This window comes from Hemibagrus wyckioides, linkage group LG22 (assembly GCF_019097595.1).
Source record: "Hemibagrus wyckioides isolate EC202008001 linkage group LG22, SWU_Hwy_1.0, whole genome shotgun sequence".
Classification (NCBI taxonomy): Eukaryota; Metazoa; Chordata; class Actinopteri; order Siluriformes; family Bagridae; genus Hemibagrus; species Hemibagrus wyckioides.
The window spans coordinates 17965595-17991148 of record NC_080731.1 but is presented as its reverse complement, the minus strand read 5'-3'; the positions used below and the strand labels follow the sequence as shown (position 1 = coordinate 17991148).

At 42.9% G+C, this 25554-nt stretch overlaps 1 protein-coding gene across 3 annotated transcripts in view; it reads right to left on the bottom strand.

Moving 5' to 3' along the window:
* tacr1a (tachykinin receptor 1a) overlaps positions 1-25554 on the bottom strand; it is a 35219-nt gene that overhangs the window by 6959 nt on the left and 2706 nt on the right. For 2 of the 3 annotated variants that reach the window (XR_009203169.1, XM_058375612.1), the window contains exons 2-3: positions 8204-8398; positions 151-301 (exon numbers count right to left, since the gene is read on the bottom strand). Coding sequence is in view for 2 of the 3 variants with exons in the window: in XM_058375612.1 (XP_058231595.1) it covers positions 151-301; positions 8204-8398 (346 nt within the window). In the remaining variant the exon portion in view is untranslated. The remainder of the gene's footprint in view (positions 1-150; positions 302-8203; positions 8399-25554) is intronic. The other variant, XM_058375613.1, reaches the window with a different exon arrangement.

Genomic DNA, 25554 nt, shown 5'->3' with positions numbered 1-25554 from the left:
ATTTTTGTTTTGTCTGGATCGTGTTGCTTCATTTAAAAAAAAAAAAAAAACACAAAACAATTTTGTTTAGTCTGTGAACTGTTTAGATAGTAATGTCACGCTGTCTAGTCTGCTATGTGTGTGTGTGTGTGTGTGTGTATGAGGAAGAACCTTGCGTTTAGCGGTGAGTTGCTCCTGGTAGCGACCTGAAGAATCTCCGGGAATCTCGCTGGCCCACAGGTTCAGCCCCACTACTAGATAAGCACAACCCATCACCAACAGGGGCAGGAAGTAGATCAGCACAGCCACACACACATAATAACTGTAGAGACAAGGAGGAGAGAAGGAACCAGGAAAGATTTGATGTTTTTTTTCCTTTATTCCGTTCCATACAGAAATTCCTGAATTCCTGATTTGGGACAGGTTTCTATGGTAACACCTCATTCACAGGGATTTATACAGCAATCATGTAAACATATTACGATCACTGATATAGTCATTATGATAACATTTATGGAAGGAGTCTCCAGTGTCAGCGCTTTCAGTGGAAACGTCATATCTTTAGGTTTTTCCGAAGTGGGAAAGTGTTCATGACAGCAGATTTTATGATTTGAGATTTTTTATTAGCTTCGGAACAAAGAAAAAGTGAGGCTAAGTAAGGGAAATGACCGGAACGAGCGTTTATCATGGATCTGCCTGTAATTATTAACTAATAAAATGCAGCACATGCACATTCGTTCGTTATACTCGACTAATCCAGGTTTCACGGTGGCACAGGTGGTGCCCCAGCAATCCAGAGCCTCTGTTCTTCTATATTACTGTAAAGAGAAAGGGAAAGAAAAAAAAACGTCATGCCATTGGTTCAACACAGCGTAGCTCCACAGGAAGACAGAATTAATCCATTCGCCCCAACTGGGCACTACACAGCTGAGACCTTTCAGTCCATTTCTCCACCAATTAACCACAATCAGAGAGAGAGAGAGCGAGAAAAAGATCGCATGTGGAGTTCAACCACAAGCTGCTGATTAAAGCTCCCTAAAAAATGAGTATTAAGCCATCATCTCCGGCCAGGCTCTGACTACACACACACACACACACACACTATGATAGATTTATCATGGATCAGACAGTCTGGCCAGTCAAAACAACATCGGAGACAAAAACCGTGTTGCTTTCTCCACCTCATGTCTCTTGCCAAACCTTTTAAAGGACGGCGTTATGCAATCAAGGCTAATTGATGTCTTTCCTCCTGTCTGTAATTATGTGAGGAAAACTCGAATACCATATGCCCTGACAAAGACTCCATTCACTGCCTTAGGTGAGCAAAGAAACAGCAGCCGAAGTCATTTCCGAGACGGGCTGCTTGAGTTACGCCGCCACCGTCCACTCCAAAAAAATGTCCTAATGAAGAAGAAGGACATCAAATTTCCTGTCTTCCTTTCCAAAGCCTGGGTATGTAGTCTAAACACTCAGCTCGATGGAGCCGCAGGACAGGAGTTATTATTCCAGCATTATTCGGGTTTAAAAAGCCACACCACAAACTGGAAAGTGATCTACTAGGAAAGCTTTTCTGTCATTGACGAAATTAATGCAAACAATTTCCAGGGTTTCGTTACGAGGGGAAAGCATGCACGCTCATATAGGGGATGTCAGGTGCAAATAAACAGTCGGGACCCGGCGTCTGAGATCGGTTATTAAAATCTGCTAAATTATTCTGGGGCTGCTCACTAATGTAAGTTAAAACCGTTTGTCTTTATAGATTGACCGATCACATAACCCGTATTTATTACATTTTTCCTTTAGTTAAAACTTTTTTTTACATGGCTGATTTACATTTAATCACGTTCTAAAAAAATCCCACTAAAAGCAAGCCGAAAACGAACAAAAATGGCATCCAAACTGTGAAATAACACCTGAAAACGTCTAGTAATGCAGCTCGTCCACTGCAGCGCTTCAGCCTGAAACAGACACACACTTATTCGCCTTAATCTATTGATTTATTTTGAGCTGCTTTTTTCAAGTCAATATAAAACGACTGCCATAAAAGTTTCATTACATTTGTGTGTGTAACCGAATTTATACTTGACAGCCCGTATATAATCCATATATGAATTAACTCAAGGTTTTTATGAACTTCTGAAGCCGATCAATTGAGATGCACAGTGCTGAGTCGACTTTTATGCAAATTTACACAAACCCAGGTCTTGAATTTGGATGCAAATGATTTTCCCCCGACTTTTGTGTGGACGCAGTATTTCTTGTGGAAATGCTCCTGTGATTGATTTACAGATTAATGAATTTGCATTCAGCTTGATAAATGAGGCGTAATATCAGTGTTGTGATGGCATCTGGATGAAATAACACCTTGTAAATATTGGAAATAATAAATCATCCCAGGATTGTTGGTTCAATTTAACATGAGGATTTCTCAAAAAGTCTTTAATTACCCAGATGTTTAGAGTCCAATTTGAGAAAAAACTGATGGCCAGGTCATGAGGTCCACTATATTCTTCCAAACTCCACTTTTGACCTCACCGTTAAGGCTGAATGATACATGATACCTGACTTTCACTTCTTGAATTTTGCACTGGAGCATAGATAAGAGAAGCAGATATCTAAAATCATTTGTTTAAACTTCATGAATGACTTGTTTAATGAATCCGGCATCTTCGAACTAGAAAAAATAAACAGTACAGCGTTCCATCTCCAGCACTGCAAATGAGATCCGAGTTTTTTGGCACGGATGCCTTCCCCTCTCATTTTATCTTGTATAGCAGGATAATAATAACCAGGGCATCTGCGCAAGACATTGTTCCATTCTGATCAAATGGCAAAAGAGTTCACTAGCACAAAGGGTACTTCCAAAACCCCAAAACACTGGCCTAAAAACCAGAACTCAGAATAAAATCAGCTCTCGATGTGACGAGGTACAAGCTGAATTTATGAGCTGTCCTGCTGGACTCATATGGGAGGAGGCAGAAAAAATGGATTTCAGGCTTTGATCAAATGTGTACAGCGATGTGAAATGGGGTTGACAGCAAGATTCGGACATTATAGGTTTACACAGATTAACTTTGCCTGCACTAATTGGTCATATTATCATCTAAACCAACCATGTAACTTTAAACGTCTAGAGCTCCCTTGTGATTATAAAGTTCACCGATGTCTATTAAGGGCAGAATTATTTGGATAGTCTGATTCAGTGCCAGATCCTGATACATTTCTCCTGCAGTGGTTCCTGCCTGATTCACCCTCATGTGCTACCTCTACCTCTTGCTCAAGCTTATGCACTTGTGGCTCACTTTCCCCTGCTGTAAATGGTCCCATATGAACATCCTAAATATATTCACAAAATCAACCCAAAACTCAAAAAAGCTTCAGTGGAAATCTCACTCATCAAAATCTGCCACTGAAATCATTAAGACTGTCCTGTTGCTCATCCCAAGACTCTTATTCACTCTCTTATTCATCACACTTAGTGCTGTTTGACTGTATAGTACACAGCTGTGAAAGAGTAATAATTTATAATTGCGCTATCCGGTGTCACTCTGAAGAGGATGGGTTGCTTCCTGTCAAGGTTTCTTCCAAAGGTTCCTCACCACCTTGTCTATGAAGTTATATCTGAATGATGATCTTCCGAAGATGATAATTTAGTTCTTTATAAAGCTGTAGATCTGCTATGACTTATGACTCTTCAGAAGATGTTAGTACAGAATAAGTCAACGTGATGTAGATGTCTGTACTCCATTCCTCATGAGCGTGGAAATGGATGTGCTACGGGCAAAATCAGGCAGGTGTGTGACACTGCTTCTGGGTGTTTTAGCCCCGTGGGAGGAATGGTTGCAGCAATCTGCAGAAATCAGCGCTGAGACAAACGAGACCATCGTAGTCCAGTATAAGGAGGGAACACTTGCAAGATGATAATCCTTCACTCCTGCTCAGAGAGAAAGAGCACGAAGGAGACATACAAGAGAGAACGGGGAAATAGATAACACATGAAGGTGAGAAAGACTGGGAGAAAGTGAGAAGTTAAAAGGAATCAGGAGTTACAGCTAGTCTGGGTATCTCTGAGATGAAGGTGTTGGCACGTGTGTTGCAAGATAAATCGATTGTCCTCCTGCGACAGAAGCATATGATGAAGCAGTGTGATGCTCGGCATGGTCACACATTTAACTGTGGATCATTTTGTTGAGGGTGTGTGGAATTTCAGCTCTGCTTGCTCTGTATATTTAGCAGTGTGAGAGTGACTGTGTCTATATATAAGTGTTTGTGTGTGTGGACTATGCAGTCAGCCTGTCTCTCTCTCTCTCTCTCTCTCTCTCTCTCTTTTGCACATGAATGGAACACTGAACGTAAGCTGACACCAGGCATAATGTAAGCAGACTGGCTTTGCCTCGAAGGCTCCAACAGTGCTGCGCTGCCTCCAAAACGACACCCCACTCGCTGCTACTCACTGCTCCCTAGGACAGGCTTCAAATAAACGGTACGGAATGGTGGTCTCGTGGATGACTCATGAGTGCTGCAACTGTCTGAGGCTCGGGTTGGAACTGGCGGGTCGGGTTCTGGTTGCAGAACCAGCAAGTATTTTAGCAGACCAAATACTGTGGGGAAAACGGCCATAGATCAGCAACTATATATTTTGGATGAGAAATCTGATAAAGGAATCTGATGTATCTGGTTTGGTTAAAAGCCATGGAAGCACTGGTATAAAAAAAATCAAATGGATGCATTTTATTGATGGGTCAAAACTCTGGGTTTGATGGCCTGCTTCTTAGCCATTCCTGTGAAATGGGCAGGTGATGTTCTCCTTCAGAGCGTCGAGCTGCCTTGTAATGTTGCAAAGGCTATCAATTACATGTACTATCAATCATCACGCAATCAATCAAAGCGTTTCTTCTCACTAGCTCACATCTCCCTCCATTTCAGAGGCTGAGGCTTACACCTTCTTTCTCCTACACACACTCCTGAAGAGGACGGCTGCTCCACTGCACCACTCTTTTTGAGACTAGTAATATTGTTAAAAAGGCTAGTCCACTCATGAAATTCAAACAGAGAATGCCCAGGATGCACTGTGTTATTTGCTGAAGCGTGTGGTGTAAGTGTATGTCAGGCAGTACACAGTGTTCTTGTGTGCACAGTGTGCTATGTGCTTTTCCCTGATGATGTTCGAGGTGCGGATAGATGATCGAGCACGCTCAGAGTCTCTGATTTTCAGAAGCTTTCATAACTGTAAGTCCACTATTCTTTTAGACTTTGGCATTCATATTCAGCCCACCAACTGCGAACCAAACCTCTAATCACACTCACTCATTATGCTAGTGCAGGTTTCAAACATTTCATCCCACCTCTACTTTCCGTCTCCAGAGAGCCCAGATGTGACAGACATTACTTTCATTATAAAAATAATAAACGTCTTGGCCACCCGGACATGATCGGGGTAATTCGGATTGTCTCGCTGATTGTGCACATGGCATAGTGCCAAGCATAAGACAGTGATCTGGAGGGTTAAGTTCTCATCATGAGCTGGTTTCAAGGTGTCTGTGTGTTTGTCTGGGTAGGTGTATTTAAATCCTGAATTGATTCTTTGCTCTTGCTGCTCAAGAGCCTCTCTGATGCTAAGAGAGAAAGAGATAGCAAGGCACAGTTAGAGTATACTGAATATACTGAATATAATTCTTCATGCCACAGATACTGGAGGCTTCTTATTGAAATTCTCTTGCAGGAATAACAAGAGCAAGCCTGGCAGCTCTATTTCAGTGGGTGTGGAAAGCAGGGAGAGGGCCGAGAGTGTGATGCGGAGAGAGAGATCACACGTGAAAGACAGAAAAAGCAAGAGAGAGAAAAGAGGGTGTTATGAGGGTGAAAGACTACAACGGCAGAAATACATCTATTACCAGAGGCACACTCGCTTGATTCCTGAAGGACGAGACACAAGCACAGTTTGGTGATCTCTTCGCTCAGAGATACCTAATTCTAATTAGATCAGGCAAATAATCAGACAGTTGCTGAACTCTGGCCCTCCAGCACTCGAGCTTTTACACCCCTGCTTATTGGATTGGAAGAATAGTACATGACACGGAGGATGTGGGGGGAAAAGAAGTGGAACGATATAAATGCTAATGAAATCCCTTCATCAGGGCTGCTGGAGCATCTTCTTAAACTACCAGTTAAGCTGCTTTGTTGGAGGCCTCAGCACTTTAAGAGAAGAAAACTATTCAGAGCTAAACTCGGATGCACACGATGCATGACAATGGGGAGGAAGAGATACTACTGAACTTTATTCTAAATGAGAACAGGGCCAAGACTGCCCCTGGGGATGGTAGATGGCTCAGCTGGGAATCCCAATTTCAGTAAGGGTAACAGCTTGTGGTTTCCGAAACTGTCTTTTCAAAAACAGCTGAATGGTACTGCACTAGATCTTGACCAGCAACCATGCAAAAGTGGTGAGGGCTAAAAGAACGACAGAGCGGAAAAAAAAGAGAAGCAACCGAATGAGCAAAAAGCGTGGAACAAGATAAAGGAAAGGCTGTGCTTAACATCAACAAAGACAAAACTTCACACTGTTCATACCAATAAGACCTTTTTCTTTACATTCCTGCCTGACACACACACATACACACCTTTCTGGTACAGGTCTTTGTAAGAACACTGGTAGAAAGGCAGCTTGAAAAAAAAAAATGATTTGACATGCGTGTCATTTTTCTTTGTCACGGTGAACCGTGTCCCACGACCACTCTCGAGATCAGCCGCCTTCTTTCTCCTTTTGATTCCACCGCACTCGGGTGCTGTTTGTTCTGTTCAGATCAAAGCGAACAGCCATGAAATTAAGTTGCGTTTTCGGGTGAACCCCAATGCAGCCAGGTGGACGGAAACAGAGGAGCATCTGTTACAGCTTAAAGCTCCCATGAATCTACACTAGCACTTTGGGTGAGTATCTGAGCTAAATGAATTTGGCTTTTAATGTAGATTAAAGAAAAGTAGTAGGCCATTTTCCTGATTAGCCAGATGACCAAAAATTTATATTGGATAAAAAGGGAAATTCCACCTAATACTGTTATCTGATTATTCTCTCAAATCCTTCACAAAGACAGGTTTTTAAATACCTAATTTATCAACTATTGGAAATCTAAAAGTAAACAAAGGTTTTTTTGCAGGTTGGTGAATGAATTTCAACCCAAACGCTCAGACAGGATGACCAGTGACTTTGTTTATGTACAGGAAGGGAGCTGTTTTATCGTGTTATTTTCCTGTCTGACATAACTGTGCATCAAAATTGCACCTAAATGATGCACAAATTCTATTATTACCAACATAAGTACGTCAAGGTTTCTATGGATGGTTGATGATTCTAGCTTAGATACTCGAAACCCACTGAGAAAAACCATCTGCTGAAGGACTCTACATAGTCCATCTTGAGGGACAAACCCTTCAGGATGCTTTTACACCTGTTTAAATCTGAATCAAAATTGGATATTCCATTAAGATTTTATCCAGAACCACACCTCCAAGCCCTCCTCTCCCTTCTCTCAGGCACTCTTGAAAGATTTTTTATGAGATTTGCAAATCATTATTCACACATTTACTTTGTACAGTCCATTCCACACGACAAACCCTCAGGAGCCGTCTGCTTGGACCAGACGGCTGCTTGGCCCTTCATGCCCTTCAAAAATGATTCAATCCAAACTCTGGAGCTGTAATGGTGTAAATCAGAATGTAGCTTGAGAGTTATAGTGATGTAAATCAATAAATCTGATGATGGATATAGAATTCAGCTAAATAAGATTAGTGTGGTCTTAATGCAGAGAGCTTTGAAGCAACAAATCACCAGTTACTTTGTTTTGGTCTTTTAATCTTGTTTATCTGTACATAGATTTAATAGATCTCTACTTCAACAGATATGACATTGTTTGCTTTTATGTATACAGCTAGTTATTAACATTCAATGCTAACGAGTTATTATCATTGACGTTGATTCATACCACGCTAATTTATCTTGAGTGAAGAATCTGAAGCTGTGCTTTAAATTTAGATTCTCTACTCGAGGTACTTCACTACATACAATGGGAGACATAAAATCCATATTGCTGACAGTCTACAATCAGAATCAAGTCAACAACTCTCTGGAATGTTCTATGAGACTGGGAGCACACTGACAGCACCTGCACACCAAGATATTTTTCTCTAAGACCATCTTCCATCAGATTAACAACAGCATCACTCTTACACTTTCTTGAAGTCCATGACGGTGTATTCTGGCCAATCGATGTAACAGACGATGCGGCCGGGCACCTGGTCCACGTCAGAGTAGTAGTACTGCGGGAATGCGAGGAGGAAAGCGAGCACCCAGATCACGCCGATGATCACTTTGGTCTGCGTGGACGAGAGCCGCTGCTTCAGTGGGTGAATGATGGCCATGTATCTGCAGCGAACAACAAAAAGCACAGCGGTCACCAACACGGGTTCACAAGTTCACAGCTGAACAGTAAATCCTGTCCTGAGTAAAATATGATAATGCATATAAAGATTTCCAAAGGGGACATTCATTCATTTGATTCATTTATTGATTTTCTTTCTGCATTTCTTCAAGCGGATTAGGATGAGAAGGTTAGCCAAGTCTTCTCTATTCCTGGCCAGAGATTGAGGTTACTTCCCATCCAATGCTGAGATATAATCTCTTATATTCCAGCAGCTCCTGGGTCTATCTCAGGGTCTCCATCCAGTGGGACGTGCCTGATAGAGCGGCCATCTTTATCAGCTTTGAGGCTTTCTCTGACTATTGAACCCGTAACCCTATCCATGATAGTAGGGTTCAATACCCAATACAAAGGAACCACCACATGAATTAATTCACTACCAAACTTATGAGAAAAATTATAGACATTTTTTTAGAAGCGAACGACATCATTTTCATTCTGTAGGTGAACATGTGGAAATGTGTACAGATAATCAGCAGAATGGAGATAATTTACGTTTCTGGGTTTTGTCTTTGTTGAGCCAATCCAAAGCCGTGTCCAGCTTGAGTGGCATTAGATTGCAACCGTGTATCCAATCAGAGACCGGTATGCAAATCATATGCAAATTTGTCTCTTGTGAGGTAAGAAATCCAGATTTTTGTTGCATTGCTGTAACGTCTTGTAAAAAAACGTTGGAAAGGGAGCTAAATTTAATAAGAAATTAGTGTTGTTTTAAGCTCAAACATATTTCATTTCGGTAATCTTTTTTTTTGTTTTAATTACTTCTTTTTATAGCTCTAATCATGTTTAACAGTATTTCTTTAAAGAATAGCAATGTGCTTGTTCCCACAGTAGTATAGTATTTAACAGTGTATGCTCTTAAATATAAGGTTTGCAACATTTTTACTGAAATATGCCAATAGATTTTGATTTAATCTTTGTTATTTCCATACAGAATGATATGTCCAATTTTGTATCTACTAACAGAACATGTATCGATTTGCATGTGTATCGATATTCGGACGAAGAGCACCTTATCCGAGACAAACCCACATCTAGCACTGACTCTCACAGCTTGAGTCTTTTCCACGTAACACAGAGGCGCCGCAGAGAGCCGGGAGCCCGCTGGGCTTTGTTGTTCCTCTGTTCGGCCAAATGAAGAATTACACATCAAGATCAAGAGTTTCTGTTTACTCTGAAGCGAGGAACTAGGTTTTAAAACACTTCAGTGCACAATTACAGACTGCAGCTCATGGCCAGCGCTGCACAAAGTATTGGCACCCTTTTAAGGTGTACTTCTCCTCCTCGTGGGCTGTAGTCCTTGAGGTCCACTTGTGTGACTTTAAAAGTATCATTAAATGTGGACGGAGACACTGGGTCTAAAAGTTACAGCAACATTTACTCGGATTCAGACTTTGTCTAGACAAGTACTTCAAATGTTTTTGTCTAAGCTCTACATTCAGATTCTTTTTTTTAAGTTCACTTTATTTAAACTGGCAAAAAATTGGGATAGAAAACGCGGACCGAAGAAGAAACACAAGAGATTTACACTTACATCATACATATATATTTCAGTACAACTGTGGAAGTGGCCTTGATGGAAGCACTGGGTTTTTATTTTCTGTGCGTGAGTGTATAATTAAGACAAAAAGATGATCCGTGTGACCGACGTGTTAAGTGTCTCGAAGTGACAAAGGTCCACCTTTTTCAACTGTGTTCGTATTACAGCTCGAACCGTCGGCGCGCTGCGTCTTATGCCGTTCAATTGAATCAGACGAGACGGTCTGAAATGGGCCGAGCCGTGCTCGCTCTCGCTCTGACCCTTTGAACCGTGTCACAGTGCTTTCAATTCATTTCCTCTCATTTTAGTCGTAGCGAGTGCCCTATTACTGCATTGCAAAAAAAAAACCCTCCAGTACAGTAAAGTAGTGGATGTAGAAGCATGCTGGAGGCGAAGAGTTTTTTTTCCACCGGGATGAGATCATTCGAACCAACGGACACAATGCACTACAATCACATGAAAATGCAATGGAAGCTAATTAAACGCTTAATCCACAGCATAATTCATACATCACACATGTCCTCGTTCCCTAATAGTCCGATTGTTTTTATTTCCGGCTTGTCTCATGAATAATACATCGTTTGTCTTGCACTGATTCGCAGATTACCTTAAATGTCCCTGTGATAATTTATGCGTGTTTATTTGCAAGAAACAATCCTCCCCACCCCCCACCCCCATTCCGTTCCATGAATGATCACTTATAGCAATTTGTACAGCGAGGAACGGCTAATTAGGCGCCTTTTAAAAATTCTGAAATGGATTGTGCACCGCAATCTTCTTCTTTCTTTTTTTTTTTTGGTCCGAAAAGAAATTCCTTTGTGAGCGTGAAAAGCCTTGATGTGCTTCTGTTAATGTGGGGAAAGTGAACCAGGCTTTTTCACAAAGCAGGAGCGAGATGGGATAAACCGCTTCACTTTAGAAAGCCAGAAATGCATACATTAAGATGATTTGTGTGTCTGCCGTCTCATCTCGGGCTTTACAGCTTTAATTAGAAAGCGCACGTCAACAGCAAGGCTGAGGTTTGCCAATGTGCCGCGGGTTTCGGCTGCCAACGCGTTGTCAGGATTGTCTCGCACCGAAAAACAAGCAGGAGCATACAAAAGACTGGGGCTAAGTGTGGTAATCTGTGATCTCAGTGATGCATGTTTCGATATATCAGGCGAAAGAACACACTTAACTCTCGCAAATTTACCCAAGACATGTTTGATAGATGAAGTCAAGGATAAAAACTTTATAGCCACCCGGTTTAGCATTGTGTTTCTAAGGGGGGCGTGGCTTAAAGACTGACAAGCAACATTTCTTTCACATCAAAGATGTGCAAAACTACATATGGATTTCCTTTTAGAGACAGGTATGATGGGGATTAAGCTTGAAGTTCGTACAACAGGCGGAAGATGTAACAAAAATATCTGTGCTTAACTTTTGCTTCCTCTGTGCAGCCAGTCAGAGAAGAGTATGCAAATAATATGCAAATGTGGCTTTGTGATGTAAGAAATGCAAGATTTTTTTTTTTTACTGTAGCATTGCTGTAACTACTTGTAAAAAAAAAATGATGATTACATTTAAAAATATATAAAAAAAATGCAATTAACTCCAGAATTATTGGCCTCCTGCAGGAAAAGGAGCAAAAAACAAAACAATAAATTTATGTTACTTTGAACCCAAATATATTTAGGGCACTGTATAGTTTTCATCTCATCACTGTTTTTTATTTATTTATTTATTTATTAATTATTTTTATTTTTTTTACTGAATCATGCTTAATGGTATTTCTAGGGAATTGGATACTGATCCATGATGTGTTATCGGATTGTACCAGAATTGAAATTTTCCCAGTTTTATGCAAATTATTTCTAACATGATAAACAAATCCATTTTTAAAAAAAATATGAATCATTGATGAACCTAAAAAATCTCCACAGTGTCGTCATGGTGTGTGATTTCTGTGGACTTTTCTGGCACGTTCACACTGACAAAAAAAATTCACTTCTTATTTCTATCTGTATTTTTCTCCATTTAGATTACATCCTTCACAATCCTTTTCATTAGATGTGTCTAAATCACTGGCAGTGAATATCGTATTGATCCCGGTTTGGATTTCCAAAAGCATACAATTCACCAGAGCCCCATTTCCTGTCGGCAGATTATATAAGCGTACAAAAGCCAGAGCTCTGGTTTGGCTTTTAAAACAGACAAACTGTCTATCTTCACCTCCAGATATCAACAAGACGCTTGAGGCTTCTGTATCTTTCATCCATCACGGATATGCACACTTATAAACAGTGCATATATGGGGAGTGGAGACTGCGAGATTGCAGGAAACAGGGGGGAAAAATAACATGATTTCTGTAGGAAGGAGTTGTTGAGATTCAGAAGGAGATGCAAAAGTTTCTGCAAAACTGACAGTGAAGAGTTTAGAAGGACAGGATGAGATCCAAATCTTGTTTAGAGCATGGAAATGGACTTGGGAAACGTGGGAATGATAAATAAATGCATCTTCATCCTGGAGATTATTTGTTTACGTCCAGAGATTCAGACCTCAGCACTTCAGACCATTTCCCCTTTGGCCACATCAGCTAGTCTCAATTTAAATCCACAAGCAATATTTCTCTCTCTCTCTCTCTCTCTCTCTCTCTCTCACACACACACACACACAGGTGAAAGGAGTCAGATTGTCAGAGCGAGGCAGAACCAAAAACCAAAATGGAAAAAAAAACAATAGAGTCGAAGCAACAGATGGCTGCAGACGTGAGACGCATCTCATTCGGAAAGATCTAGAAAGATCTACTCTATTTATATAAATGCTTTAAGAAGTAAACAATGCTGACACTTCATTAGTTATTTTCTGCATTTCTAAAGCATTAATCTGCCATAAGTAATCTCAGACAAAAATAAATCCACAGTAAAATATTAACACTCGCTGGAGAATTCTGCATGCTAATCGGTCTGATCATTTATTTCTCAGCATCACAGGGGTGTGTAAACTTTTCACCGTATCAGCACCATATATATATATATATATATATATATATATGAATGAATGAATGAATATGTATATAATGTGTTCCTAAATGCAGAAGAAGCTGAATGATCATGTGAAAGTGTGAAGCTCTTCCTCATCGGATTTTTTTATTTTTGATTATTATTATTGTTTTTTTTTGTTGCACACTGCTTGTTAAAAGTCGAAAGGTTTTTTTCGATGGCTCTGGGGTACCTCTGTGCTGTGAAGGAGATGTTTGGAAAGAAATGCGGCAGTGCTTTACAGCGCAGAGAAAATCTAGCCGAGGGTTAAAGGCTCTGCTCGTGGCTTTCTGAGTAAGTCCTGAGATTTAACATCACTGAAGTGTAGAGGAGATGAAGTGGGAGGACATGCCTGCCAACACATCCAGTCTTCCTCTTCTCTCCTCTTCTTTTCTCTTTCTTTCTTTCTTTCTTTCTTTCTTTCTTTCTTTCTTTCTTTCTTTCTTTCTATGAAATAACAGTAGATCTTCATCTGCAAAACACCTTCTTTCATGTTTTATTTATTTCAGTGTTTTATATCTTTATTATATCCTGTTTAATTTCTTTTTTCATTTTCCCCCTTTATGTTCCTTCTTTTCCTTTATGTTCTTTCTTTCCTTCCTTCAAACTTATTTTTTCTCCCCATCTACCATTTTCCTTTCTTTCTTTCTTTCTTTCTTTCTTTCTTTCTTTCTTTCTTTCTTTCTTTCTTTCTTTCTTTCTTTCCCATTTTTTCTTTCTTCTTTATTTCTAACATTTATTCTTTCTTAACTTTTCTTTTTTTTTTTTACTTTTTTCCTTTTCACATTTTTTCAGACTTTTTATAGTGTTGTTTTCTTTCCTTTTTGTCTAACTAACTTTTTTCTTGTTTCTCTTTTTATTGTCTTTTTTTCATCCTTTCTTCCTTTCTTCCTCCCTCCCTCCTCATTGTGAAATAACCACATCTGCAATTCTTGTTTTTCAGGTTCTACTTCTTCTTCTTTTTTTTTCTTTTACATTTTTGCTTTTCATATATTCCTTCTTTGCAATTTTTTGCACTTTTTTCTTGTTCCTCATTTTTTCTTTCTTTCTTTCTTTCTTTCTTTCTTTCTTTCTCTCTCTCTCTCTCTCTCTCTCTCACATTTTCAGATTTTTTCTCTCACACATTGTCAGAATAGAGTAATCCGCAGCATTGTGCAGTAAACATCAGTTAACACAGCTTTGATGTAGAATTAAACAGGCATAAATTAACCCTGGTGTGAGTTGTGATGTTTGTGTTACTTGTCACGGTTTGTTAGCGTTAACTATCTGCAGCAACTAGCGTTATTTAGGACAGCGTTCATGTGGAACTTTACTGAACTGAATGCACAATCTTCACAGGAATGAAGTCTTTCACATTAACATGAGCAGCAGAAGTTCCTGCAGATCCCAGAGTAATATCCCGAGCTTTAACAACATGCAGACGTGTAAACACTGCTTTCACTCATCTCCTAATATAGAGGCACAGCCTTTACTGCTGAAAACAGAAGAAGCAGCGTCTCTGACACAGGATTAAAGACCTGAAATTATGACAGACTCATGCTGTCTCTAAAGTGGAGATTAAAGCAAACAATGGCTGAGGCTCCTGACAGAAGAATCCTTTCTTCCTAATACTCCTCTTTCTTCTTTTCTGGATTGTTCCCCACTTTCGGAGTTTAACTTACTGCTCAGTGTTTTAATATTACTACTACTACTGTTCACTCACTGTTCCAATATGTGTTCAACTCCATGTTCTGCTCCATGTTCCACTCCCTGTCTTGCTCCCTTCTCTGTGTTTCACTCGTTATTCCACTCTATGTTTCTCTCTGTATTTTCCTCTGTTACACCCTGTGTTCTGCTCTGTATTCCACTCTGTGTTCTGCCCCGTGTTACACTCTGTGTTCTGCTCTGTGTTCTGTTCCATTTAACACTCTGTGTTCTGCTGTGTTTCCACTCTGTGTTCTGCTGTGTTTCCACTCTGTGTTCTGCTGTGTTTCCACTCTGTGTTCTGCCCCGTGTTACACTCTGTGTTCTGCTCTGTGTTCTGTTCCATTTAACACTCTGTGTTCTGCTGTGTTTCCACTCTGTGTTCTGCTGTGTTTCCACTCTGTGTTCTTCTGTGTTACACTCTGTGTTCTGCCCCGTGTTACACTCTGTGTTCTGCTCTGTGTTCTGTTCCATTTAACACTCTGTGTTCTGCTGTGTTTCCACTCTGTGTTCTGCTGTGTTTCCACTCTGTGTTCTGCCCCGTGTTACACTCTGTGTTCTGCTCTGTGTTCTGTTCCATTTAACACTCTGTGTTCTGCTGTGTTTCCACTCTGTGTTCTGCTGTGTTTCCACTCTGTGTTCTGCCCCGTGTTACACTCTGTGTTCTGCTCTGTGTTCTGTTCCATTTAACACTCTGTGTTCTGCTGTGTTTCCACTCTGTGTTCTGCTGTGTTTCCACTCTGTGTTCTGCTGTGTTTCCACTCTGTGTTCTGCTGTGTTTCCACTCTATGTTCTGCTGTGTGTTCTACTCTGTGTTCTGCTCTGTGTTCCACTGTGTGTTCTTCTCTGTGTTACACTCTATGTTCTGCTGTGTGTTCTACTCTTTCTGCTCTGTGTTCCACTGTGTGTTACACTCTGTGTTCTGCTCTGTGTCCTGTCCTGTGTTACACTCTGTGTTCTGCTCTGTTACGCTCTGTGTTCTGCTCTTTGTTACCCTGTGTGTTCTGCTGTGTTCCACTCTGTGTTCTTCTCTGTGTTACACTCTGCGTTCTGCTCTGTGTTCCACTCTGTCTCCTGCTCTGTGTCTTGTCCCGTGTTACACTCTGTGTTCTGCTCTGTGTTACGCTCTGTGTTACGCTTTTTGTTACCCTGTGTGTTCTCCTGTGTGTTCCACTCTGTATTCTTCTCTGTGTTCTGCTCTGTGTTCTGTTGTGTTCCACTCTGTGTTCTTCTCTGTGTTCTGCTCTGTGTTCCACTCTGTGTTCTGCTGCGAGTTCCACTCTGTGTTCTTCTCTGTGTTCTGCTGTGTTCCACTCTGTGTTCTTCTCTGTGTTCTGCTGTGTTCCACTCTGTGTTCTGCTGTGTGTTCCACTCTGTGTTCTTCTCTGTGTTCTGCTCTGTGTTACACTCTGTGTTCTGCTCTGTGTTACACTCTGTGTTCTGCTGTGTTACACTCTTTGTTCTTCTCTCTGTTCTGCTGTGTGTTCCACTCTGTGTTCTGCTGTGTTCCACTCTGTGTTCTGCTGTGTGTTCCACTCTGTGTTCTTCTCTGTGTTCTGCTCTGTGTTACACTCTGTGTTCTGCTCTGTGTTACACTCTGTGTTCTGCTGTGTTACACTCTTTGTTCTTCTCTCTGTTCTGCTGTGTGTTCCACTCTGTGTTCTTCTCTGTGTTCTGCTGTGTGTTCCACTCTGTGTTCTGCTGTGTTCCACTCTGTGTTCTTCTCTGTGTTCTGCTCTGTGTTCCACTGTGTGTTCCACTCTGTGTTCTGATCTGTGTTACAATCTGTGTTCTGCTCTGTGTTATGCTCTGTGTTCTGCTTTTTGTTACCCTGTGTGTTCTCCTGTGTGTTCCACTCTGTATTCTTCTCTGTGTTCTGCTCTGTGTTCCACTCTGTGTTCTTCTCTGTGTTCTGCTCTGTGTTCCACTCTGTGTTCTACTGTATTCCACTCTGTGTTCTGCCCCGTGTTACACTCTGTGTTCTGCTCTGTGTTCTGTTCCATTTAACACTCTGTGTTCTGCTGTGTTTCCACTCTGTGTTCTGCTGTGTTTCCACTCTGTGTTCTGCCCCGTGTTACACTCTGTGTTCTGCTCTGTGTTCTGTTCCATTTAACACTCTGTGTTCTGCTGTGTTTCCACTCTGTGTTCTGCTGTGTTTCCACTCTGTGTTCTTCTGTGTTACACTCTGTGTTCTGCCCCGTGTTACACTCTGTGTTCTGCTCTGTGTTCTGTTCCATTTAACACTCTGTGTTCTGCTGTGTTTCCACTCTGTGTTCTGCTGTGTTTCCACACTGTGTTCTGCTGTGTTTCCACTCTGTGTTCTGCCCCGTGTTACACTCTGTGTTCTGCTCTGTGTTCTGTTCCATTTAACACTCTGTGTTCTGCTGTGTTTCCACTCTGTGTTCTGCTGTGTTTCCACTCTGTGTTCTTCTGTGTTACACTCTGTGTTCTGCCCCGTGTTACACTCTGTGTTCTGCTCTGTGTTCTGTTCCATTTAACACTCTGTGTTCTGCTGTGTTTCCACTCTGTGTTCTTCTGTGTTACACTCTGTGTTCTGCCCCATGTTACACTCTGTGTTCTGCTCTGTGTTCTGTTCCATTTAACACTCTGTGTTCTGCTGTGTTTCCACTCTGTGTTCTGCTGTGTTTCCACTCTATGTTCTGCTGTGTTCTACTCTGTGTTCTGCTCTGTGTTCCACTGTGTGTTCTTCTCTGTGTTACACTCTATGTTCTGCTGTGTGTTCTACTCTGTGTTCTGCTCTGTGTTCCACTGTGTGTTACACTCTGTGTTCTGCTCTGTGTCCTGTCCTGTGTTACACTCTGTGTTCTGCTCTGTTACGCTCTGTGTTCTGCTCTTTGTTACCCTGTGTGTTCTGCTGTGTTCCACTCTGTGTTCTTCTCTGTGTTACACTCTGCGTTCTGCTCTGTGTTCCACTCTGTCTCCTGCTCTGTGTCTTGTCCCGTGTTACACTCTGTGTTCTGCTCTGTGTTACGCTCTGTGTTACGCTTTTTGTTACCCTGTGTGTTCTCCTGTGTGTTCCACTCTGTATTCTTCTCTGTGTTCTGCTCTGTGTTCTGTTGTGTGTTCCACTCTGTGTTCTGTTGTGTTCCACTCTGTGTTCTTCTCTGTGTTCTGCTCTGTGTTCCACTCTGTGTTCTGCTGTGTGTTCCACTCTGTGTTCTGCTGTGTTCCACTCTGTGTTCTGCTGTGTGTTCCACTCTGTGTTCTTCTCTGTGTTCTGCTCTGTGTTACACTCTGTGTTCTGCTCTGTGTTACACTCTGTGTTCTGCTGTGTTACACTCTTTGTTCTTCTCTCTGTTCTGCTGTGTGTTCCACTCTGTGTTCTGCTGTGTTCCACTCTGTGTTCTGCTGTGTGTTCCACTCTGTGTTCTTCTCTGTGTTCTGCTCTGTGTTACACTCTGTGTTCTGCTCTGTGTTACACTCTGTGTTCTGCTGTGTTACACTCTTTGTTCTTCTCTCTGTTCTGCTGTGTGTTCCACTCTGTGTTCTTCTCTGTGTTCTGCTGTGTGTTCCACTCTGTGTTCTGCTGTGTTCCACTCTGTGTTCTTCTCTGTGTTCTGCTCTGTGTTCCACTGTGTGTTCCACTCTGTGTTCTGATCTGTGTTACAATCTGTGTTCTGCTCTGTGTTATGCTCTGTGTTCTGCTTTTTGTTACCCTGTGTGTTCTCCTGTGTGTTCCACTCTGTATTCTTCTCTGTGTTCTGCTCTGTGTTCCACTCTGTGTTCTTCTCTGTGTTCTGCTCTGTGTTCCACTCTGTGTTCTACTGTGTTCCACTCTGTGTTCTTCTCTGTGTTCTGCTCTGTGTTCCACTCTGTGTTCTACTGTGTTCCACTCTGTGTTCTGCTGTGTGTTCCACTCTGTGTTCCACTCTGTGTGCTGCTGTGTGTTCCACTCTGTGTTCTGCTGTGTTCCACTCTTTGTTCTTCTCTGTGTTCTGCTGTGTGTTCCACTTTGTGTTCTGCTCTGTGTTCCACTCTGTGTTCTGCTGTGTGTTCCACTCTGTGTTCTTCTCTGTGTTCTGCTGTGTGTTCCACTCTGTGTTCTTCTCTGTGTTCTGCTCTGTGTTCCACTCTGTGTTCTGCTGTGTGTTCCACTCTGTGTTCTGCTGTGTTCCACTCTGTGTTCTGCTCTGTGTTCTGCTGTGTGTTCCACTGTGTGTTCCACTGTGTGTTCTGATCCGTGTTACACTCTGTGTTCTGCTCTGTGTTACACTCCGTGTTACACCCTGTGTTCTGCTCTGTGTTACACTCCGTGTTACACCCTGTGTTCTGCTCCATCTTACATTCTGTCTTCTGCTCTTTGTTACACCCTGTGACCTGCTTTGGGTTAAACACTGTTTTTTTGCTTTGTGTTCTGCTTCATGTTACCCTATGTACTCTTGCTCTATGTTACACTCTGTGTTCTGCTCTGTGTTTTGCTCTATGCTTTACCTGGTGTTCTGCTCTGTGTTCTGCTCCATGTTACACTGTGTGTTCTGTTCTGTGTTCCAGTCTGTGTTCCGCTCCATGTTTCACTCTGTGTTCCACTCTATCTGCTCTGTTCCACTCTGTGTTCTGCTCCATGTTACACTGTGTGTTCCACTCTATCTGCTCTGTTCCACTCTGTGTTCTGCTCTGTGTTACACTCTGTGTTCTGCTCCATGTTACACTGTGTGTTGTGCTCTGTGTTACACCCTGTTCTGCTCTGTGTTACATCCTGTGTACTGCTCTGTGTTCTGCTCTGTGTTACACTGTGTGTTGTGCTCTGTGTTACACCCTGTTCTGCTCTGTGTTACATCCTGTGTACTGCTCTGTGTTCTGCTCTGTGTTACACCCTGTGTTCTGCACTGTGTTGCACCCTGTGTTCTGCACTGTGTAATACACTGTGTTCTGCACTGTGTTACACTGTGTGTTCTGCTCTGTGTTACACTCTGTGTTCTGCTCTGTGTAACACTCTGTGTTCTGCACTGTGTTACACTCTGTGTTTTGCTCCATGTTACACTGTGTGTTGTGCTCTGTGTTACACTCTGTGTTCTGCACTGTGTTACACCCTGTGTTCTACTCTGTGTTCTGCTCTCTGTGTTGCACCCTGTGTTCTGCACTGTGTTGCACCCTGTGTTCTGCTCTGTGTTACACCCTGTGTTCTGCTCGGTGTTCTGCTCTGTGTAACAATGTGTTCTGCTCTGTGTAACACTCTGTGTTCTGCACTGTGTTACACTCTGTGTTCTGCTCTGTGTTACACCGTGTGTTCTGCTCTGTGTTTTGCTCTGTGTTCTGCTCTGTGTTACACTTTGTGTTACACCCTGTGTTCTGCTCTGTGTAACACTCTGTGTTCTGCTCTGTGTTATACTCTGTGTTACACCCTGTGTTCTGCTCTGTGTTACACTCTGTGTTCTACTCTGTGTTACGCTCTGTGTTCTGCTCTCTGTTCTGCTCTGTGTTACACCCTGTGTTCTGCTCTGTGTTACACTCTGTGTTCTGCTCTGTGTTACACTCTGTGTTCTGCTCTGTGTTACACCCTGTGTTCTGCTCTGTGTTACACCCTGTGTTCTGCTCTGTGTTACACTCTGTGTTCTGCTCTGTGTTCTGCTCTGTGTTACACCCTGTGTTCTTCTCTGTGTTACACTCTTTGTTCTGCTCTGTGTTCTGCTCTGTTACACCCTGTGTTACACTCTTTGTTCTGCTCTGTGTTACACCCTGTGTTCTGATCTGTGTTACACCCTGTGTTCTGCTCTGTGTTACACTCTGTGTTCTGCTCTGTGGTACACCCTGTGTTCTGCTCTGTGTTCTGCTCTGTGTTACACCCTGTGTTCTGCTCTGTGTTACACTCTTTGTTCTGCTCTGTGTTCTGCTCTGTTACACCCTGTGTTACACTCTTTGTTCTGCACTGTGTTACACCCTGTGTTCTGCTCTGTTTTACACTCTGTGTTCTGCTCTGTGTTACACCCTGTGTTCTGCTCTGTGTTACACCCTGTGTTCTGCTCTGTGTTACACCCTGTGTTCTGCTCTGTGTTACGCTCTGTGTTCTGCTCTCTGTTCTGCTCTGTGTTACACCCTGTGTTCTGCTCTGTGTTACACTCTGTGTTCTGCTCTGTGTTACACTCTGTGTTCTGCTCTGTGTTACACCCTGTGTTCTGCTCTGTGTTACACCCTGTGTTCTGCTCTGTGTTACACTCTGTGTTCTGCTCTGTGTTCTGCTCTGTGTTACACCCTGTGTTCTTCTCTGTGTTACACTCTTTGTTCTGCTCAGTGTTCTGCTCTGTTACACCCTGTGTTACACTCTTTGTTCTGCTCTGTGTTACACCCTGTGTTCTGCTCTGTGTTACACCCTGTGTTCTGCTCTGTGTTACACCCTGTGTTCTGCTCTGTGTTACACCCTGTGTTCTGCTCTGTGTTACACTCTGTGTTACACCCTGTGTTCTTCTCTGTGTTACACTCTTTGTTCTGCTCAGTGTTCTGCTCTGTTACACCCTGTGTTACACTCTTTGTTCTGCTCTGTGTTACACCCTGTGTTCTGCTCTGTTTTACACTCTGTGTTCTGCTCTGTGTTACACCCTGTGTTCTGCTCTGTGTTACACCCTGTGTTCTGCTCTGTGTTACACTCTGTGTTCTGCTCTGTGTTACACCCTGTGTTCTGCTCTGTGTTACACCCTGTGTTCTGCTCTGTGTTACACCCTGTGTTCTGCTCTGTGTTACACCCTGTGTTACACTCTGTGTTCTGCTCTGTGTTACACCCTGTGTTCTGATCTGTGTTACACTCTGTGTTCTGCTCTGTGTTACACTCTGTGTTCTGCTCTGTGTTACACTCTGTGTTCTGCTCTGTTTTACACTCTGTGTTCTGCTTTGTGTTACACTCTGTGTTCTGCTCTGTGTTACACCCTGTGTTCTGCTCTGTGTTACACCCTGTGTTCTGCTCTGTGTTACACCCTGTGTTCTGCTCTGTGTTACACCCTGTGTTCTGCTCTGTTACACTCTGTGTTCTTCTCTGTGTTACACCCTGTGTTCTGCTCTGTGTTCTGCTCTGTGTTACACTCTGTGTTCTGCTGTGTTACACCCTGTGTTCTGCTCTGTGTTACACCCTGTGTTCTGCTCTGTGTTCTGCTCTGTGTTACACTCTGTGTTCTGCTGTGTTACACCCTGTGTTCTGCTGTGTTACACCCTGTGTTCTGCTCTGTGTTACATCCTGTGTTCTGCTCTGTGTTACACCCTGTGTTATTCTCTGTGTTACACTCTGTGTTACACCCTGTGTTCTGCTCTGTGTTACACTCTGTGTTACACCCTGTGTTCTGCTCTGTGTTACACTCTGTGTTACACTCTGTGTTCTGCTCTGTGTAACACCCTGTGTTCTGCTCTGTGTTACACTCTGTTACACTCTGTGTTCTGCTCTGTGTAACACCCTGTGTTCTGCTCTGTGTTACACTCTGTGTTACACTCTGTGTTCTGCTCTGTGTAACACCCTGTGTTCTGCTCTGTGTAACACCCTGTGTTCTGCTCTGTGTTACACCCTGTGTTCTGCTCTGTGTTACACCCTGTGTTCTGCTCTGTGTAACACCCTGTGTTCTGCTCTGTGTAACACCCTGTGTTCTGCTCTGTGTTACACTCTGTGTTCTGCTCTGTGTTACACTCTGTGTTCTGCTCTGTGTTCTGCTCTGTGTTACACTCTGTGTTCTGCTCTGTGTTACACTCTGTGTTACACCCTGTGCTCTGCTCTGTGTTACACTCTGTGTTCTGCTCTGTGTTATACTCTGTGTTCTGCTCTATGTTCTGCTCTGTGTAACACCCTGTGTTCTGCTCTGTGTAACACTCTGTGTTCTGCTCTGTGTAACACCCTGTGTTCTGCTCTGTGTAACACCCTGTGTTCTGCTCTGTGTTACACTCTGTGTTCTGCTCTGTGTTACACTCTGTGTTCTGCTCTGTGTTACACTCTGTGTTACACCCTGTGCTCTGCTCTGTGTTACACTCTGTGTTCTGCTCTGTGTTATACTCTGTGTTCTGCTCTGTGTTACACTCTGTGTTACACCCTGTGTTCTGCTCTGTGTTACACTCTGTGTTCTGCTCTGTGTTACACTCTATGTTACACCCTGTGTTCTGCTCTGTGTTACACTCTGTGTTCTGCTCTGTGTTCTGCTCTGTGTTACACTCTATGTTACACCCTGTGTTCTGCTCTGTGTTACACTCTGTGTTCTGCTCTGTGTTACACTCTGTGTTCTGCTCTGTGTTACACTCTGTGTTCTGCTCTGTGTTACACCCTGTGTTCTGCTCTGTGTTACACTCTGTGTTCTGCTCTGTGTTACACCCTGTGTTCTGCTCTGTGTTACACTCTGTGTTCTGCTCTGTGTTACACCCTGTGTTCTGCACTGTGTTACACCGTGTGTTCTGCTCTGTGTTTTGCTCTGTGTTACACTCTGTTCTGCTCTGTGTTACACTCTGTGTTCTGCTCTGTGTTACACTCTGTTCTGCTCTGTGTTACACTCTGTGTTACACTCTGTGTTCTGCTCTGTGTTACACCCTGTGTTCTGCTCTGTGTTACACTCTGTGTTCTGCTCTGTTTTCCACTCTGTGTTACACCCTGTGTTCTGCACTGTGTTACACCCTGTGTTCTGCACTGTGTTACACTCTGTGTTCTGCTCTGTGTTCCACTCTGTGTTACACCCTGTGTTCTGCTCTGTGTTACACTCTGTGTTCTGCTCTGTGTAACACCCTGTGTTCTGCTCTGTGTAACACCCTGTGTTCTGCTCTGTGTAACACCCTGTGTTCTGCTCTGTGTTACACTCTGTGTTCTGCTCTGTGTTACACCCTGTGTTCTGCTCTGTGTAACACCCTGTGTTCTGCACTGTGTTACACCGTGTGTTCTGCTCTGTGTTTTGCTCTGTGTTACACTCTGTTCTGCTCTGTGTTACACTCTGTTCTGCTCTGTGTTACACTCTGTGTTACACTCTGTGTTCTGCTCTGTGTTACACCCTGTGTTCTGCTCTCTGTTACACTCTGTGTTCTGCTCTGTGTTACACTCTGTGTTACACCCTGTGTTCTGCACTGTGTTACACCCTGTGTTCTGCACTGTGTTACACTCTGTGTTCTGCTCTGTGTAACACCCTGTGTTTTGCTCTGTGTTACACTCTGTGTTCTGCTCTGTGTTACACCCTGTGTTCTGCTCTGTGTTACACTCTGTGTTCTGCTCTGTGTAACACCCTGTGTTCTGCTCTGTGTAACACCCTGTGTTCTGCTCTGTGTTACACTCTGTGTTCTGCTCTGTGTTACACTCTGTGTTCTGGTCTGTGTTACACTCTGTGTTCTGCTCTGTGTTACACTCTGTTACACCCTGTGCTCTGCTCTGTGTTACACTCTGTGTTCTGCTCTATGTTATACTCTGTGTTCTGCTCTGTGTTCTGCTCTGTGTAACACCCTGTGTTCTGCTCTGTGTAACACTCTGTGTTCTGCTCTGTGTAACACCCTGTGTTCTGCTCTGTGTAACACCCTGTGTTCTGCTCTGTGTTACACTCTGTGTTCTGCTCTGTGTTACACTCTGTGTTCTGCTCTGTGTTACACTCTGTGTTCTGCTCTGTGTTACACTCTGTGTTACACCCTGTGCTCTGCTCTGTGTTACACTCTGTGTTCTGCTCTGTGTTATACTCTGTGTTCTGCTCTGTGTTACACTCTGTGTTACACCCTGTGTTCTGCTCTGTGTTACACTCTGTGTTCTGCTCTGTGTTCTGCTCTGTGTTACACTCTATGTTACACCCTGTGTTCTGCTCTGTGTTACACTCTGTGTTCTGCTCTGTGTTACACCCTGTGTTCTGCTCTGTGTTACACCCTGTGTTCTGCTCTGTGTTACACCCTGTGTTCTGCACTGTGTTACACCGTGTGTTCTGCTCTGTGTTTTGCTCTGTGTAACACTCTGTGTTCTGCTCTGTGTTACACTCTGTGTTCTGCTCTGTGTTACATCCTGTGTTCTGCTCTGTGTTACACTCTGTGTTCTGCTCTGTGTTCCACTCTGTGTTACACCCTGTGTTCTGCACTGTGTTGCACTCTGTGTTCTGCTCTGTGTTCCACTCTGCGTTACACCCTGTGTTCTGCACTGTGTTACACCCTGTGTTCTGCACTGTGTTACACCCTGTGTTCTGCTCTGTGTTACACTCTGTGTTCTGCTCTGTGTAACACCCTGTGTTCTGCTCTGTGTTACACTCTGTGTTACACTCTGTGTTCTGCTCTGTGTAACACCCTGTGTTCTGCTCTGTGTAACACCCTGTGTTCTGCTCTGTGTTACACCCTGTGTTCTGCTCTGTGTTACACTCTGTGTTCTGCTCTGTGTTACACCCTGTGTTCTGCTCTGTGTTACACTCTGTGTTACACTCTGTGTTACACCCTGTGTTCTGCTCTGTGTTACACCCTGTGTTCTGCTCTGTGTTACACTCTGTGTTCTGCTCTGTGTTACACCCTGTCTTCTGCACTGTGTTACACCGTGTGTTCTGCTCTGTGTTTTGCTCTGTGTTACACTCTGTGTTCTGCTCTGTGTTACACTCTGTGTTCTGCTCTGTGTTACACTCTGTGTTCTGCTCTGTGTTACACTCTGTTCTGCTCTGTGTTATGCTCTGTGTTCTGCTCTGTTACACTCTGTTCTGCTCTGTGTTACGCTCTGTGTTCTGCTCTGTGTTATACTCTGTTCTGCTCTGTGTTACGCTCTGTGTTCCACTGTGTTCCACTCTGTGTTACACCCTGTGTTCTGCACTGTGTTACACCCTGTGTTCTGTTCTGTGTTACACTATGTGTTCTGCTCTGTGTAATACTCTGTGTTACACTCTTTGTTCTGCTCTGTGTTTTGCTCTGTGTAACACTCTGTGTTCTGCTCTGTGTTCTGAT